The sequence below is a fragment of the Chrysemys picta genome, chromosome 6 (assembly GCF_011386835.1).
Source record: "Chrysemys picta bellii isolate R12L10 chromosome 6, ASM1138683v2, whole genome shotgun sequence".
NCBI lineage: Eukaryota > Metazoa > Chordata > Testudines > Emydidae > Chrysemys > Chrysemys picta.
Window position 1 is genome coordinate 82,328,422 of NC_088796.1, and position 19,155 is coordinate 82,347,576.

General features: G+C 44.3%; 2 protein-coding genes across 4 annotated transcripts in view; both read left to right on the plus strand.

Moving 5' to 3' along the window:
* The window catches only part of ROR2 (receptor tyrosine kinase like orphan receptor 2), a 226,068-nt gene that overhangs the window by 173,697 nt on the left and 33,216 nt on the right, over positions 1–19,155 (plus strand). The gene's annotated exons all lie outside the window — the stretch shown is intronic.
* On the plus strand, positions 4–18,109 carry LOC135972402 (zinc finger and SCAN domain-containing protein 29-like). The gene is made up of 2 exons (XM_065550376.1): positions 4–9,787; positions 11,417–18,109. Exons 1-2 carry the CDS (start codon positions 9,247–9,249, stop codon positions 11,581–11,583), a joined length of 708 nt encoding a protein of 235 aa, XP_065406448.1. The 5' UTR covers positions 4–9,246; the 3' UTR covers positions 11,584–18,109.

Consider the following 19,155-nt stretch of genomic DNA (forward strand, 5'->3'; position numbering starts at 1 on the left):
AGTATTTTTTGGAAATAATTTACTGCATCCTTAATGATTTTGCTGTGAAAGAATTTGGGTCATAAATCCTGCAAACACTGTTGGCAGTCACCACATGTCTTTGCTAAAAATATTTAGCTTGATTGAAAACCCTCAGAATGGCTGAAGTCTTTTCAAACAACGATAGCATTGTATTACAGTTAGTTTTGGTTTGACAGAATTTTCTTAAGCAACTTCTGCGTGCATATTTCATATTTTAGAGAAGCAAAATACCGCAAAACTGTGATGTTTGGACAGTAATCATTTAAAGGACAAGTATGAGCAACACTGGTGGTCAGAAATGAACAGGTCAAATTTTAGGTCACTGCGGTTGTAACTTTATGCATGTTATATTACTGTAACCTGAAAAATCAAGTAAAATTAGTTCAGGTATTTGTCTCTGAGCAATTAGGAAACCTCTATTATGTAATGTAATTTAGACATGAATGTTTCATGATGGCTTCCTTGTTTCTGTCAGCTGCCTGGAGTTGGTGGGCTAACCAAATTACAAAAAAAGAAAGAAAGAAGATTGGCTTTGTTTTGCCATTACTGTTGCATTTGTTTGCATAAATTTAAGTAAGCTTTATTGTATCATTTGTAAATTCTGTGACGCTGGTGTTCAGTAGTGGAATTAGTACATTTTGGGACGTGCGTGTGCTCATATATTAAGATAACAAGGGTGTGTTGTGGGAGGACAAATGTCATAGTCTACCAAGGACAAACTTGTATACACAGGGTGGGATTTTCAAAAGTATTCACAAGCCTTGGCCTAAATCTGCTTCCATTGAAGTCAGTGCTAAAACTCTCATTAACTTCAATGGGAGTAGAATTAGACCAATGCTGAATGATTTTGAAAATCCCACCCAGAAATTTTACACTTGTATGAAAACTTTGAACATTTTAAATAACAGAAATGCACTAACCACAAGTCCTGCATCCTCCTTGTATGTTCTTTCACACAGCAATCCTAATACTGTTACTTATATGCATACAAATATAAAATCCCTAGGAAGTATTTGAGCCAGATTCAGGCTCCCATTCCAGAAGCTTTGCATAGTGGACATGGCTGGGGAAAATGGAAGCGACTGGGGTGATCCAACTATTCCTAGCAGTCAGAACAGTCCATCAAGGACATGAGCTGCTAGGTGTAGGTTAAAGTAGCCTTGCTCGCTGGAGAATCCAGTTGCATTTCACCACTTTTGCCCCTCTCTGAGGCTTGTGAATGTAACTTTGACACAGCCCAGAATCTTGGTGCTCCTTATTTGTTTGTCTTCTGGTTGAAAATATCTGTTTTTTCCAGGTATATCCAGTCAGTATGCATGTCTTTTTCATTGTATTTTGGGGTCTTGTATTTTGTCAAGAATTTATTTTTGTTTTCGCTACCAGTGATTTTTTAAAAAAAAATTATGCAACCAAGCATGTATGCGTGGGTGGGCGGGAGGGAGCGGAGAACGAGGGAAGAGGAGGAGAGAGATGGCCTTCTGAACTACCAGCAGGACTATAGAGTACAGAAGGAATTGGTGTGGAACAAAGGGCTCATTTTATTCATTAGCCATCCAGTCCAGTTTCAATCTGAAGCACAAAGTTCCGTGCCTCTTGGCATTAATGTTTTTCAAAAAGGTACACTTCAGTGAGAACACTGAAGTCAATTGTACCTCAGTTTAAAACAATGCCTAATTCTTAAAGAATATCAACCTTTATCTGTTTGATATCATCTATCATGTACATTTTCATTTAATCCATATGCTTATGTTGAGGCCTTGTGCTAAACAGGGCTTCTAGAAGACTGTGTAACAATCAAGGATTGCCATACACATTAAGAGTCAGATTTGCCATATAAAAAAGGACTCTAGACTTCAATAAGGATTAAGTCAATAGGGTTTCATAAAAGCCTAAGTAAGATTGTATAACAATTACACTGTAGACATACAGATTTTAATTTTCCTTTAAAGTTGTTTCTAGAGAGGCTGGTCTAAAAATTTTCCATAAAGGTTTATTCATTATCTGTAAAATTCTGGGGGATGTTTCTAGAAAGTAAAAATACAGATTTATCAAAATTACCACATTTGGTTTGTAAATCAATTCTAGTTTGGTGATTTGTCTTATCCAACCATTACCTTTTAATTCCCTGGCTGATGGCCATGGTAAAAGCACACTTTCAGATCTGTAATGGAACGTTGGTTTTTTGTTTGTTTGTTTTAAAAAGTGTCTGACCATCCTTTGCTGTCGTATGAAGGTTGTCACATTTTCCATTTCATAATACAACAGTAGAGGAATGGTTTGACACAAACTCATTCCTTTCTGTTTTACTGTGTAATCCTGTTATCTTGTACAATCAATGTTACCCACTTCTGAAAAGGAATTGCAATTTGCCCTTCTCTCAGAAGAGGTGACATTTCTGCCATTCAGAAAAACACAGGTTTGTTAGTTACTATTTATGTTTTAAAGTAGACAGGAAGCAAATATCAGACAAATCTTAGAAAATGTAATTTTAGCAAAACTTAAAGTCAAATTAATAGATTCCAAGGCCAGAAGTGACCATTGTGATCCTCAACTCTGACCTCCTGTATAGCATACAACATAGAACTTCCTGAGAATAATTCGTAGAGCAGATCTTTTAGAAGAAGCATCCAATTTTGATTTAAAAATTGTCAATGATGGATAATCCATCGTGACCCTTGGTAAATTGCTCCAATGGTTAATTACTCTCACTGTTAAAGACAGCTTCTTTCCAGTCTGAATTTGTCTAGCTTCAGCTTCCAGCCATTGGATCATGTTAAACCTTTCTCTGCTAGAATGAGGAGCCCATTTATTAAATATTTGTTCCCATTTAGGTACTTATAAAATGATAGATTTCAGTCTCTCAGTCCTAAAGTGATGGCTGAAAACTGCTCTCTCCCCCTTTTTAAAATGTGATTCATGCAAAAAATAATTGTTTTAAAGACTACATATTCTTTAATCAAAATTGTGTGTGTGTGTGTGGGGGGGGTTCCTTTAATTTTTTTTTAAAGTTAATTATTTAGATGGAAATTTGAAATCCCAGCCCATGGCTCGGGTTTCTGATTGAGGCAGTGGCCAGAGTTCGCCAACAGGACTTGCTTTTGTGGGAAAGGAGCATTTCTCTCAACCTCACATCAATGCTGCAGCTAGTGGGGACTTGGGGTGGAGGGTATTTTTCCAGATGTCTGCTGGCTCTGGGGCTTAAGGAAAGTTGTTAGGGCCTCGATAGTGAGTAGAAAGTGGGGGGAGGGCACAGCAACTAGTGCCAGGAGGGACATGTAGATGGTAAATTAAGCCATTACAAAGTGTAGCCTGGGAGAATAGGCAATGATCCACTAGTCGGACCTTACTTATTTGTAAAGGACATTGATCCAATCCCCCAGGGACTTCAGGACACAAAAGGTTCCTTCCTGAGCTCCCATGCAGAAGCACCAGACTTAAGATATGTCTACACTGTTGCTGGAAGTGTAATTTTCAGCTTGGGTAGACATAGCTGTGCACTAAAAATAGAAGTGTAGTTGCAACAGCCCGAGTGGTGGGACAGGCTGAGAATACCTAGGGTTCTGGGTGGGATTGTACTTAGAGTGGCTAGCATGTTCTGCTGCTCACATCACCGTGGCTATATTCTATTTTTAGTGTGACAGCTGGATCAGAGCTGGCACTGGGTATTGTCTACCCAATCTGGAAATTATATCTCCAGCTTCAGTGTAGACATAGCCACCCAGAAATATGGGTTTCAAGGCATATGTAGGGCAAGAGCACTAGCACACCTGAGCGGTGTGGGTATGAACATGCTTTGGGCAGTGACATAGCCCTCTACTTGTGCCAGTTTGTAGTGTGGACAGGGGCAAGGGGCACGTCCTGAGTCCCACATTCAAAAGTCCTCCAGCCCTGTTCTCACAATGCGCCAAACCCTTTCTTGTTTGACCCTTACCGAAACCTATAACGGTCCCTGTCCCATCATTCTCACCCATAGTAGCAAGCTGCACTGACCACTTCACAACAGTTTTCACTGCACCAGCACACATGAACATGCTCCGAGAGCAGCCATCTGGTCAGCTGAGCACACCTGGGTGCTCATCAGTGTGTGGTCTGAGTTCACTGTACTCCACGACTTCTCCCGCAGCACAAGGAACTTACACTTGTACTGGGAAGTTTGGGAGAGGCTGGCGCCGGTCTCATTCACTGTACTCCAGCCCAGTGCCAGGGACAGATAAAGCACCTAAGGTTCCAGTTCTGCAGGTTAAAAGGACTCCAGCAGTTGCTCTGGGAGGGGCCTCCAACATGACCATTCTCAAGGAGCTGGCCTGGGTACTCTCCAGCGCTCCCAGTACTGAGCCTGAGGGACACATAACCCCTCTCCTCAAACCCACCAGCCTCATTGTCTGACAGGGTGCTGAAGAAGACCAGGGTGTGGAAGCAGGGGGGACTGGGGAGGAGGAGACCCCAGAAGACCCAGAGGAAGAGGAGCATGTTATCCTGCATCTCTGCTTGGAGAAGCTGGTTCTGCAAACAGACCCTTGTCTCAGTTCTGACAAGGAGGGAGGCCCTGAGACTCCGCAAGAACTAGAACCCAAGAAAAGTAAGCTAAAACTCTACTCTCCCCACCAACATCCCCTCCCTCATTCTCCAGGTCTGCATGAAGGACTGGAAGGCCACCCACCCCTTCTGTCAACACATACAATGGTCCCCAACCAAGACACAACTTAAATTCAACATTTTATTGAATTACCAGGAACCACTATGCAGCTTTTGGCAGAAGTTATAGAACAGATTATCAGCAAACTACCACGTTGCTCATGGGTCTGTGCATTTGTCGGCCAACAGTCTGACAGCGGGCGAGGGAAGGGGGAGAAAAGGTCAGGTTCGGGGACAGGACATTTGTATGTGATTAATGGTTCTCCAAAGTTACAGCTGTTTTCTGCTCCTTTCAAGATCACAGACTTCCAGTATAGTTATCCCCCCACAGCTCTACAAATGGGAGCTATGCAAAAGGAAGGGTCGGTTTAGTATCAAGGCCGGGACAGAGAAGGGGAACCTTTGTTTCTCAGAGGAATGTGACAGCGGCCCTCTGTCACAGTATGAATGTTCTCAAGCATTGCCAGTCCCTGGTGTCCAGCGTCTCCCCCCTTGGAGCCAGGCCGCACAAGTCAGGAGAAAGGGGGGTGGGTGAGGGATCCGCTCCCGCAGCAGCACAGACTCCCTGCGGTGTCCCTTTGCAATGGGGAGGCGAGCGGTTTGCGGTCTTGATTGGAAAGTTCATGGAATGCAACTCTTTATTCCTCCCTGTTCCTTTCTCCAGTCTTTGCTGGATGAAGGGACCGGGTTTCCTGACGCTGCAGGGGGAGGCTTGGGGATGGGTGGGCATTTGCTGTGGTTTGCATCTCCCTCTCCATGCAGGCTCCATCTGCTAGCTTGGAATACAGTCTCTTTCCATGCAAATTGCCTGCCAGTCCTGTAAGCACATGTCAGCAAATTTCTGGTACAGCAGAAACTCAAGCTGGTTCTTAAGGTTCAACGGCAGTGCCAATTTGCTTGGTCCACCTTTATAGGTCTCCAGACCTCTCCATTCAGCAATATGTAGAGGGGTAACAAGTAGCACAAACATCTCTCTGGCATAGACTGCCGGATCCCCACATCAAGTCCTTTTCCAGTCTGGTACTTTCAAAATTGCTATATTCTCCAATTGATGACCAGCTTTCAAAGAAGAAATACATACACATCAATACATTACAATTTTAAAACCATTAGTTCATGCTCCCTTCCATTTTCAACAGATGCTCCTTGGGGAAATGGGTGTGTGTGTGTGTGTGTGTGTGCAGAAGTTGTCTGTGATACTGAAGGATGCTGAACAATTGCATTCCTGAAATGCTGAAAAGTATCAATACTGAGACACAGGACCCAACCACTTACCCCATGACGGTGGAGTAGCCACAGGACTTCTTGCACAACATCATGGACTGGCACCCAAAATCCCTCCTGGGGAGCCCTGTGACCATGCAGGAGGGGAACAATGAGCCTGAGTCTGTGCCTGAAGACCAGCATGTGTCTGGCCCCCAAACTCTGTTCAGGAGATGACCCATGTGTCCCGCAGAACAGATTCTTCCACCATGTCCCTCGTCCCTTGTTTGGGGAATGGGGAGGTCAAGGCCAAGGAGACAGGGTCACAGGCAGTAACAATTTTAGGTTCTTTGGGGTGTCTGATCCTTTCTGGTTTCATTCAGAGTTCCTTTTAAAAAATGCTCAGAGTTAATGCTACATATACTAGTTTCAATAAATGTTAGTTTCTACACATACAATTTGATCATTTGAGTGGCATTGGTAGCAGGACTGTAACAGGCTGGATTTTTCCCTTCCTATAAAAAATGGTCTTGGACTTCATAAAGAAAGGGTTGGATGGGAAAAGTTGAAAAATAGGCTAATAGAGGTTGTTGCTATTAATACACATGGTTTGGATTCTCAAAACAAATACCCAAATATAAAAATGAAGTCGTATAATGGGACTTTACCTTCTTCCATATCATTGTCTAAACATGATACCCCAGATCTTGGGTACAGTGCAGTTGCTTTGCATTGCACCACTGGCAGATCTTGGTCCCAAAACAGGAATATCAGCTATAGGAGGGTCATTTATTGTGAGACAAATCTTACAGTAACATCGGGGCTCCTATGCTCCTGCACCCTGTTGTTGACATAGAAAGAAGGGTCTGTGGTCAGAGCTTCCCTATGCTCTGCAGAGCTCCAGCTGTCAGATTGGCCCCTACTCGACATGGGTAGCTGGCATAATTTAAAGAATACTTCAAACTGCACTAAATTCATGTTATGGTGGATATACCTGACACATAGCTAATCCAGGGTTGGGGGAAATGCAAAGGGTGCCTCTCCTCCTCTTCCTTAATTGTGCTGTGTTCTCATTGTCCACAACTGAAGATCTGGGCCATTGTTCTTTCCTGTAACATGACTTTTCTAAATCTATTTGTTGACTTTGGTCAGGGGATAGAGCATCTGTCTCTAGCTTATTTATCCTTAAAAGTTTAATCTCTTTTGTCACATCTTGTGAAGTATGTATCTGTTTTTATTGCTAGAAGCATAGCTAAGTGGGAAAACTGCCATCTGTTTCTAGAAAATACTTCAGAATATTTAAGATTGTCTGAAGGGTTTGGACGTATTACTCGCAACCCTGCTTCACATGGGCTACAGCATACAGTCCTGTAACATATTCGATGAAAGATAAAAGTATAAAAATGTGATAAATGTTTGTTTTCCTATAAATCCCATATTTCAAGTTTAAAATGTAACTTGCCAACAGATATAAATGCACTGTCTAATGTCACCATGTGGGAGGTTTGACACACAACTTGTATGAGTGTTCCACAGGCGCCTCCCTCATATGCAGTAGAGGTCAGTATGTATCTTTTTGGTTAGAGAGCTGCAGTTTTTTAGTACAGTCAGCATGCTATCACATTGGCCAAGTGGGAAGCAGTAACTCAGGGTGCACAGCATACAGCTAAAGGCCAAATGCAGCTCTGACCTCATAAAATTTGACTCCCAGATGCCCTCTCCCAGTGAACACAGGCTGGTAAGAGAGCTGATCAGCAGCAGGTACTTATTTTTGGTAAGATCAAAGAAACAATTTGAATTATTTTGTCAAAGAAGTTACAAGTAGAGCTTGTTTGTGCATTTGTTATTTTTAAACAATGTGTATATGTAAATTGATATGCGAATTAGTGACAGCCCTTGGGCTTATTCCACTACCGCAGCTGTTGGACATCCCTGATGATCTTTAGTTTGTTTTGAATTTACTTTTAACCCCAACTGTTCAGTAACTTAAATGGCTTTAAAAGTATTTATTGTGTCCCCTACAAAAGGGTAGTTGTTTGTTCCTGTGACTTCCTGTGCAGCTTTTTATGCCACATTGAGTTTAATTAGAGTGCCTTAGGATGCATACTGGCCTTAAAGTGGGTGAAAAGGTATGCATGGGTGGGGGAAGGCAAGAAGATAGAGGGGACACTGTTATAAAATCTAGTCAATTTAAAAAAAAAAAAAAAAAGAGTTAAAAGTAATTTCAGGTATTGCACCTGCCATAAGGCATTATGCCAATTTTTATGGTTTCATAATCATGCTTTCCTATTTTTAAATGCTTTTTTCTCCCCTTTTGCTCTTTGATAGAACCACACAAACAATATGTGACACTCATCTAATTGACTGTTATTTGAGAAAAAGTGAAAGACAGTACAAAGTAAACAAACTGAAAAAAGACGACTATTTACTTTTTAATTAAATTAAAATTATCTTGGTGTTTGTAACAAAAATAGGTTAAAAATTCCAACAGAAGTGTGATTTTTTTTTAAAAAGTTTCTAATTCCCTCTTAAGTCTAAAATATGAGGTGACATAGGAAATAGATCTCTAAAAATTAAATAAATGTAAAACATTTATCAGCCCCCACAAAAAAAAATTAATAACCACAATGTCTTTTTTGACATTTTATTACATCTGATAGAAATATGAAACAAAGGGTTAGTTATTTCAGAGCCACATTTTTGTCAGTTTGGGTTTATATAGCTGCAAGCATCAAAGAAGTAGTTTCAAACTTCGTTTTGGTTAAATTTTTGGTTTACAAGTGAAATTCACAAGCCTGAGATATATCTCCCCCACTTTAGAGTTGGAAAATCAGTATCATCCAAATTCAGAAAGGGAGGTAAACTTTCTCCTGCTGCATTCACAACCTCTCTGTATATTTGTGAAACTGTTCTCTCGATATGTTGAACTACCGAAATTTTGACACTTTCAGCCTACATTATTCTACAAAATCAGCTTTGAAAAGTTCCCCTTTTGACACACTGAGGCCTGGTCTACACTACGAGTTTAGGTTGAATTTAGCAGCGTTAAATCGAATTAAGCCTGGACACGTCCACACGACGAAGCCCTTTTTTTCCAACTTAAAGGGCCCTTTAAACCGATTTCTTTACTCCACCTCCGACGAGGGGATTAGCGCTGAAATCGGCCTTTCCGGGTCGGATTTGGGGTAGTGTGGACGGAATTTGACGGTATTGGCCTCCGGGAGCTATCCCAGAGTGCTTCATTGTGACCGCTCTGGACAGCACTCTCAACTCAGATGCACTGACCAGGTAGACAGGAAGAGCTCTGCGAACTTTTGAATTTCATTTCCTGTTTGCCTAGCATGGATAGCACAGGTGACCACGCAGAGCTCATCAGCACAGGTAACCATGATGGAGTCCCAGGATCGCAAAAGAGCATGGACCAAACGGGAGGTACGGGATCTGCTCGCTATATGGGGAGACGAATCAGTGCTAGCTGAACTCCGTAGCAGTAAACGAAATGGCAAAATATTAGAAAAAGTCTCAAAGGCCATGAAGGACAGAGGCCATAACAGGGACGCACAGCAGTGCTGCGTGAAAATTAAGGAGCTAAGGCAAGCCTACCACAAAGCCAGAGAGGCAAACGGAAGGTCCGGGGCAAAGCCGCAGACATGCCGCTTCTACGCAGAGCTGCATGCCATGCTAGGGGATGCAGCCACCACTACCCCAACTGTGTGCTTTGACTCCATCAATGGAGAATCACGCAACAGGGAAGTGGGTTCGGGGTACGAGGAAGATGATGATGAAGACAAAGAAGATAGCTCACAGCAAGGAAGCGGAGAAACCGGTTTCCCCAACAGCCAGGATATCACCCTGGACCTGGAACCAGTAACCCCCGAACTCACCCAAGGCGTGCTCCCAGACCCTGAGGGCGTACAAGGGACCTCTGGTGAGTGTACCTTTGTAAATATTACACATGATTTAAAAGCAAGCGTGTTGAATGATTAATGATTAATTTGCCCTGGCAATCGCGGCCAGTACAGCTACTGGAAAAGTCTGTTAACATGTATGGGGATGGAGCGGAAATCCTCCAGGGATATCTCCAGAAAGCTCTCCTTGATGTACTCCCAAAGCCTTTGCCAAAGGTTTCTGGGGAGGGCTGCCTTATCCCGTCCACCATGGTAGGACACTTTGCCATGCCAGGCCAGTAGCACGTAGTCTGGAATCATTGCATAACAAAGCATGGCAGCGTATGGTCCCGGTGTTTGCTGGCATGCAGACAACATCCATTCCTTATCTCTCTTTGTTATCCTCAGGAGAGTGATATCATTCATGGTCACCTGGTTGAAATGGGGTGATTTCATTAAGGGGACATTCAGAGGTGCCCATTCCTGCTCGGCTGAACAGAAATATTCCCCGCTGTTAGCCACGCGGTGGGTGGGAGGGGTGAAGTGATCATCCCAGAGAATTGGTGTGGGAGGGGGAGGGGGGTGTAGAAGACATCCGGACTCACCCCTGCGGCGCCTCCTGCTGGTCGTCCAGGGAATTAGCTCACCAGCCTCTGGAGCGCCCTCTGCAGGCCAGTGATCCGCCTTGTCCTCTGCACTGGCCCCCCGTGTCCCTCCCAGGACCCGGTGCCCCTATTACTGGGATGCTGCCCCCTGGTAGTACCCCACAGATCTGGGTCTCCCCTCCCTGGAGAACCCCCACCCACTAGCCCCACCTTGCCTCAGCATTACGCCACTGCCAGTCACCAACTAGCCCCCACTCCCTGGGGCAGACTGCAGTATAGGCCACTCATCACTGGCAAGGGGGGTTTGGATCTGCTGCTTTGACCTAGCCCTGGGCTGCCCTTTGCAACCCCCAGTACCCCTTGGCCTATTACCAGGCTGCAGCCTGGGGCTATCCAGGCTGGAGCTCCCCAGCTCCTCAGCGTTTCCCTAGCCCTGCTCCACTCAGGTACTCTTTGTCTAGCTCCCTGCAGCCAGGCCCTTCTCTCCCTGAACGCAGAGAGAGACTCTGGCCTGAGCTCCTGGCTCCCTGCCTTTATAGGGCCTGCTGAGGCTGATTGGGGCGTGGCCCCAGCTGCAGCCACTTCCCTGAATCAGCTCAGCCTTCACGCTGCCTGCTCCCTGGGCTATCCCAGGCCCTTCCAGGCAGGAGCAGGTGTCCACCCTGCTAAAGGGGGTTAGTTGGGTTTGTGCTGCATGTTAACCCAGACACCGCAGCCCCTCCTTTTACATTGAAAATCCATTTTAAATGGCCAACCCAATGGGTGCTTGGTATGGGAAATGAGGGTGCTGCTGTTTGAAACCATTCCCACATGTTAAGAAGGTTAAAAAAGCCAAAAGACTGTGGCTTACCATGGCTGCCTGCAAGCCGAATTCTGTTGCCTGGCATTGCGTGAGTGATCTCTCACACCAAACCGGCATGCCCTCAATATAAGAGGAAAAATGCGACCTTGTAACGAAAGCACATGTGCTGTGTAATGTGAACAGCAAAATTTAACGTGAAAGAGTGTACTCATTGTTCTCTAAAATGTGTCTTTTTTAACCACCTCTCCCTTCTCCTCCACCAGCTGCAAATGTTTCTCCTTCGCAGAGGCTAGTGAAGATTAGAAGGAGAAAACGGCAGATTCGGGATGATATGTTCTCGGAGCTCCAGATGTCCTCCCACGCTGACAGAGCACAGCAGAATGCGTGGAGGCAGTCAATCTCAGAGTGCAGAAAAGCACAATATGAATGAGAGGAGAGGTGGCGGGCTGAATCGTGGGATGAAGAGAGCAAGTGGCGGGCTGAAGAGGATAGGTGACGTCAGCTTGCTGACAGAAGGCAAGAGTCAATGCTCTGGCTGCTGGAGCATCAAACTGATATGCTCCAACGTATGGCTGAGATGCAGGAAAGGCAGCAGGAGCAGAGACCGCCACTACAGCCCCTGTGTAACCAACAGTCCTCCTCCCCAAGTTCTATAGCCTCCTCACCCAGACGCCCAAGAATGTAGTGGGGTGGCCTCCGGCCACCCAGTCACTCCACCCCAGATGATTGCCCAAGCATCAGAAGGCTGGCCTTCAATAAGAGTTAAAGTTTCAAAGTTTTAAACTTCAGTGTGTCCTTGTCCTTCACTCCTCCCCCACCCCTCCCGGGCTACCTTGGCAGTTATCCCCCTAGTTGTGTGATGAATTAATAAAGAATGCATGAATGTGAAGTAACAATGACTTTATTGCCTCTGCAAGCGGTGCTCGAAGGGGGGAGGGGAGGGTGGTTAGCTTAGAAGGAAATAGAGTGAACCGGGGGAGAGGGGGGAGGGTTCATCAAGGAGAAACAAACAGAAGTTTCACACCGTAGCCTGGCCAGTCACAAAACTGGTTTTCAAAGCTTCTCTGATGCGCACCGTGCCTTGCTGTACTCTTCTAACCGCTCTGGTGTCTGGCTGCGCGTAATCAGCAGCCAGGCGATTTGCCTCAGCCTCCCAACCCGCCATAAATGTTTTCCCCTTACTCTCACAGATATTGTGGAGCGCACAGCAATCAGCAATAACAATTGGAATATTGGTTTCGCTGAGGTCTATCCAAGTCAGTAAACTGTGCCAGCGCGCTTTTAAACGTCCAAATGCACATTCTACCACCATTCCACACTTGCTTAACCTATAGTGGAACAGGTCCTGACTACTGTCCAGGCTGCCTGTGTACGGCTTCATGAGCCATGGCATTAAGGGGTAGGCTGGGTCCCCAAGGATAACTATAGGCATTTCAACATCCCCAACAGTTATTTTCTGGTCCGGGAAGAAAGTCCCTTCTTCCTGGTTTTGAAACAGACCAGAGTTCCTGAAGACGCGAGCATCATGTACCTTTCCCGGCCATCCCACGTTGATGTTAGTGAAACGTCTCTTGTGATCCACCAGGGCTTGCAGCAGCATTGAAAAGTACCCCTTGCGGTTTATGTACTCGGTGGCTTGGTGCTCCGGTGCCAAGATAGGGATATGGGTTCCGTCTATCGCCCCACCACAGTTTGGGAATCCCATTGCAGCAAAGCCATCCACTATGACCTGTATGTTTCCCAGAGTCACTACCCTTGATATCAGCAGGTCTTTGATAGTGTTGGCTACTTGGATCACAGCAGCCCCCACAGTAGATTTTCCCACTCCAGATTGATTCCCGACTGACCGGTAGCTGTCTGGCGTTGCAAGCTTCCACAGGGCTATCGCCACTCGCTTCTCAACTGTGAGGGCTGCTCTCATCCTGGTATTCTGGCGCTTCAGGACAGGGGAAAGCAAGTCACAAAGTTCCATGAAAGTGCCCTTACGCATGCGAAAGTTTCACAACCACTGGGAATCGTCCCACACCTGCACCACGATGCGGTCCCACCAGTCTGTGCTTGTTTCCCGGGCCCAGAATCGGCATTCCACGGCATGAACCTGTCCCAGTAACACCATGGTTTGCACATTGCTGGGACCCGTACTTAGTGAGAGGTCTATGTGCATGTCAATTTCTTCATCACTCGTCGCCGCGCTGCAATCGCCTCCTCGCCTGGTTTTGCTTTGGCATGTTCTGGCTCTGCATATACTCCAGGACAATGCGCGTGGTATTCATAGTGCTCATAATTGCCGCGGTGATCTGAGCGGGCCCCATGATCCCAGTGCTATGGCGTCTGGGCTGAAAAATGGCACGAAACTATTGTCTGACGGAGAGAGGGAGGGGCGAGTGACGACATGGCTTACAGGGAACTAAAATCAACAAAGGTGGCTGTGCATCAGGGAGAAACACAAACAACTGTCACACAGAATGCCCCCCCCTCCCCAAAGATTGAACTCAAAACCCTGGGTTTAGCAGGCTGTTGATTTCACGGAGGGAGGGGGAAGCAAATGAATACAGAACAAATCTGGTCCATCTATCTTTTACATCTTAGGCTGGCAGCAGACGGTGCAGCATGACTGATAGCCATCGGCATCTTCTGGGTGCTTGGCAGAAGATGCTGCATTACGATTGCTAGCCATCATCGTCAAAATGGTTCAATAGGACTGCCAGCAGGACTGAGTCTCCAGGAGACAAAACATGTCTGCCCAGGTGCCTCTGACCAAACTCTCAGAGGAGTACGACGACAATGGATACCAATCGTAATACACCATCTACTGCCAAAAGGCAAGGAGCTGCTGCTGTATAGCAATGCAGCCCCACGTCTGCCAGCATCCAGATAGCCGATGATGGCTACCAGTCATAGTGCACCATCTACTGCCAAAAGGCAATTAGCTGCTGCTGTGTAGCAATGCAGTACCATGTCTGCCGGCACCCAGATGACATATGGTGACGGTGAGCTGAGCTGAGCAGACTCCATGCTTGCCGTGGTACATCGTCTGCACAGGTAACCCAGGTAAAAAGGCGCGAATCGATTGTCTGCCATTGCTTTGACAGATGGGGAGGGGCCTGATGACATGTTCCCAGAACCCCCCGCAACACTGTTTTTGCATCATCAGGCATTGGGATCTCAACCCAGAATTCCAATGGGCGGCGGAGACTGCGGGAACTGTGGGATAGCTACCCACAGTGCAACGCCCCGGAAGTCGACGCTAGCCTCAGTACTGTGGACGCGGTCCGCCGACTTAATGCACTTAGAGCATTTTATGTGGGGACACACACAATCGACTGTATAAAACCGATTTCTATAAAACCGGCTTCTATAAATTCGACCTAATTTCGTAGTGTAGACATACCCTAAGTGTTAATAGAATGGCTCATTGTTTTGCAATACTCAAAAGGCTAAAAGAAGTGCATGAAGTGTGTGTAATGTTACTACAGCAGGTTTCCCAGCAAGTGGGAAAAACCTTGCTGAGCTGTCAATGGTATGAGGAAATTGTTTAATATGAAGGTAACTTCTGGTTTTTTTTTAAGATCAGAGTCTATCTTTCCATTCTCTCCCCTGTTGCAACATACTACAGTTTATTACATGTTACACTAAAGCATAATTATAACTGCCAAATCTGTTAAATTAAACAGAAATCTGAAATTAGAGAAGAAAACATTCTTTGGAGGTTGTATTCTGTTCTTGCAGGGTTGAAATACTGTAGCTGCTTTTTAAATATGATCTGAGATGGTCTGAAGTGGTTGTGGTGTGCTCAGTTGACCGTTTACAGCCCAGTGGCTCTCACCCTCTCTCACAATCTCGCCGATTGCTGTCAGCAGCATGTTTGATATTAGTGTGTAAAAGCTTTAGGAGGTTACCAGGTGCTGCTATTAAAATAATGTGTTTTTCTTCCATTATTAGTTGTTGTTGTTGTTTTTTTGGGGGGGCGGGGGGGGAAGCAAAACAATGGTCATCGTACATTCATATCTCCATTACCCAAGCTGACAGAAATCTCAATGCACGCAGGACATTAGTGTGAGGCATGAAGAGCTAAGTGCTTCCGTACTAAGTTTAGGAACAATATTTGTTTTCTTAATTGAATTTCTAAGTATTTTTATTGATTGATTATTAACTTTACATATGATTAGGTGAATTTATGCAGCTGCCATGTACCATTGCTTATAACCAATAAGTTGGCGACTTTTGAACATAAGCCATTTTGCTTTATCAGATAGTTTCCACTAATTTTTGTAATATAGTAGCAGAGTTGATATGAATAGATGTTGCATTGAAGCATGAATTCTAAGGAGGATGGAAAAAAACAGAATGCTTTAGAAATAAATGATAATTGATGCCCAGAAATTGGTTTTGAATCGAAAGGAACAAAAACTAGAAGAAAATGATCATTTAGGATTACGCATATTGCACCCTTTCAGGGAGCTGTTTGATCTAAACTTCCCTTGAATTCCAGAGGCATTGGTTGAGACTGGTGTGTCATTCTGAGCTCTTTAAAATAGCAAACTGAAAAAATATCAAACGTGGAATTATATTGACATCTGCATGGCTCATCAGGGTTGGAAACTTTAGCTCCGCTACACAGATCTCTGCCTCTTGAACTTAACTGAGTAACTGATAGCCATAGCAGGTTTTCATCCTCTGTGTGGACCAGCACTAGAGGGGATGAGAGATGCAATTTGCCAATATGTCACAGATATTTGCTGACAGAAGAGGAATGGTGAGATTCAGGAACTTGGGTTCCATTCCAGGCTCTGGAGGGGAGTGTTCTCTAGTAGTTAGATCCTTCTACCTCTGTCCAAGTACCGTATCTCTTCCCCATCCTCCAGCTTCTTGTCCCAGTCTGCCCTTTTCCACTCCCACCAAACTCCTTGTTGCAGTCCCAGTCTTCCCCCTCACTCCCAGGCTCCCTGTCCAAGGTTCCTCATCTATTCTCAGTGCTAGTCTCTCCTACCCCTCCCACAGCCAGGTTCCTTGTCCCAGTCTGCTCCTTCCACCACCACACAAGTCCGGTTCTTGTCCCTTCTGAATTTCTGTCAGGTGGCTTTCTCCTCCATACTTCCTGGGTGCCAGCAGGGGCAGTCATTGAGAGCACAGGAGAGACAGTCTCCCTGCTCTCAGTTCTAGGTCCCCGCACCCCAGCAGCTTGCAGTAGCCAGAAGCAGTAGCTGCAGGAAGAATCTTTGGAGAACTGACTGTCAAACTCTGTCAAGTCTCTACTCTGTGTGTGAACTGAGATTTTAGAAAGGCTTATAATTTGGCCAAATTTGGGCAGTTTTTCATGGGAACAGCAAAAGGCACGTTCCTGACACCAAGCTGATTCCACGGCTAATTCCATGAAGGACGAAGGTGCCAAAGCTTCTCAATAAAATGGTTGGAATTTTTTTTATCATGAGCAAAACATGTATTTTATCCTAACCTCATTCTTAGAAATGACTGAGCCACCGTTGCTGTAACTTTTTAAAAAAATCATCTTAAGGCAAAGAGAAAATTTAAGGGAAATTTAAGCACAGATGCATGCTAGCTCTCATCAAGCTAGCACCTAAAAGTAGCAGTGTGGCTGCAGCAGCAGAGGTGGTCGCTAGGACTAGATGCCCAAGTACAATCCCCAGCTGTCCAGCCACCACAGCCACGCTGCTATTTTTAGGCACTAGGTCGAGCAGAGCTAGCCTGTAAATGTCTACCCTAGGAGGGAATCACATCTCCCAGCGGCTGTGTACCTGAGGAGCTCTGGGTAAGCTTGGAAACTTGTCTCTCTCACTAACCAAAGTTGGTCCAATAAAAGATAATACCTCACCCACCTTCTGTAGAACATTCCCTGAAATTTCAGAATTGATTGGCTGCAGCACGTTATCATGTTACAGATGTACAAACAGAGAAATGTAGTTGAATTGAGCGTAAGGCCTTCGCAAGCTGAGCCAATAAAATTTCAGTATGACCATTTCAGCAAATAGGAATACTATGAGCATGTTTGGATGCATACTGAATACTTGGTTTAATACATTACATCACATGATCTAATTAACAGTAACAAATTAAACATGCCTGATGCTGTTTTGGAGGGGTAAAGGACAGTCTTTATTTTTTTAGGTATTTTTAGACATTGATTCTGGAGCTTCAAGCAAGGGGCATTTTATTAGTTGAAGTCCCATTTTTTTTTAGGGAATTCTTTCTAACTAATTTTTTCTTAACAAAATTAAATAAATGTTAATCGTCAACCAATAAAATGCCAGTGAAAGCCTGATAACATCCCATTTCACTTTATTTAGATTAAAGGACTGAAATATTAAATATTGTAACAACTATATTCTGGGGAACAGGAGGACTTGTGGCACCTTAGAGACTAACAAATTTATTAGAGCATAAGCTTTCGTGGACTACAGCCCACTTCTTCGGATGCATATAGAATGGAACATATATTGAGGAGATATATATACACACATACAGAGAGCATAAACAGGTGGGAGTTGTCTTACCACCTCTGAGAGGCCAATTAATTAAGAGAAAAAAAACTTTTGAAGTGATAATCAAGCTAGCCCAGTACAGACAGACAGTTAGATAACAAGTGTGAGAATACTTACAAGGGGAGATAGATTCAATGTTTGTAATGGCTCAACCATTCCCAGTCCTTATTCAAACCGGAGTTGATTGTGTCTAGTTTGCATATCAATTCTAGCTCAGCAGTTTCTCGTTGGAGTCTGTTTTTGAAGTTTTTCTGTTGTAATATAGCCACCCGCAGGTCTGTCACTGAATGACCAGACAGGTTAAAGTGTTCTCCCACTGGTTTTTGAGTATTTTGATTCCTGATGTCAGATTTGTGTCCATTAATTCTTTTGCGTAGAGACTGTCCGGTTTGGCCAATGTACATGGCAGAGGGGCATTGCTGGCACATGATGGCATATATCACATTGGTAGATGTGCAGGAGCCATACCATCAGGGGCTCGTTCACCTGCACATTATTCATGAACAATACATAAATGACATGAGTTACTGATAGCAGTTGAACAGGATATAAACAGGAGTTCTGGATACATACCTAACGGATAACAATTCATATTCTTAGTTTGCCTTAGCTAACAATTTGTTAGTCAGTTGTTAAATATTCAAGATAGGAGAATTCCTGTTTATTGCTGACACACAGCTTGCAGGAAAGAGTATGGTATCTTTCTTAAAGAAAGTAATTTTAACGTATAAGTTTTCCTTATATTCTAGCTTGAGTTTGTGGGACCAAGACAGAAAGAAGAAAAGCTCTCATTAGCAAATATTAGGTCCCACTTAGCAGTGCCTGCTTTCAAAATGCATTCAATGAACCCTTCTGTTTGATAGTTAAAAATCTCTAAATCATCATGTTTCTGTGAAACATCTATGTAAAACCTGTGTGCCATTATGTGTGTTCCTGTTGCCTGAAGTTCTGGCTGGGATTTTGTAACATGTATTAACATATGAAATGTCTTTAACATCCAATTTTAAACCAGGAATATTCTACATTTTTCAACAACAGCCACTGAGTCTGATACTCTTTATCGTCAGGAACACCAAGTGCATGCCTACTTTAGGCTCTAATTGGTTTCTCTATTCCTATTTACCTCCAGGAAAGGAATTTAATGTAGAATGAGGTTTCCATGAGTCACTCTTCAGTTGTTAGGACATTTTCCTCTAATATGCCCTCCAGCCTGTTCAGCTGTGACAGTTGTGTACAATAGATTGTGTTACAGTTATCATGTGTTGCATTCTGTCCATATTTATTCTTGTCACCATTTCAGTTTTTCCATTAAGAAAGGCCCCTTTGTTTTGTAGGTCTTTTCTTTGATGTCTTTGTCTAGTGGTGGTATATCATCTATACAGTTAAAGTAATATTTAGAGACTCTAGATGGTAAGAACAGTTCTAGAAGCAGTCTAAGCAGGGACTGCTGCACTGGGGGAAGAGGGTAAAATGGGGGCCAGATGGCACTTCCCCTCCCCTCA

Excerpts from the sequence above, each read along its gene's own strand:
- LOC135972402 (XM_065550376.1), top strand. The coding sequence starts at position 9,247 with ATGATGGAGTCCCAGGATCGCAAAAGAGCATGGACCAAACGGGAGGTA. Across the intron at positions 9,788-11,416 it reads GGGCGTACAAGGGACCTCTG|CTGCAAATGTTTCTCCTTCG; the intron begins GTGAGTGTACCT and ends CTCCTCCACCAG.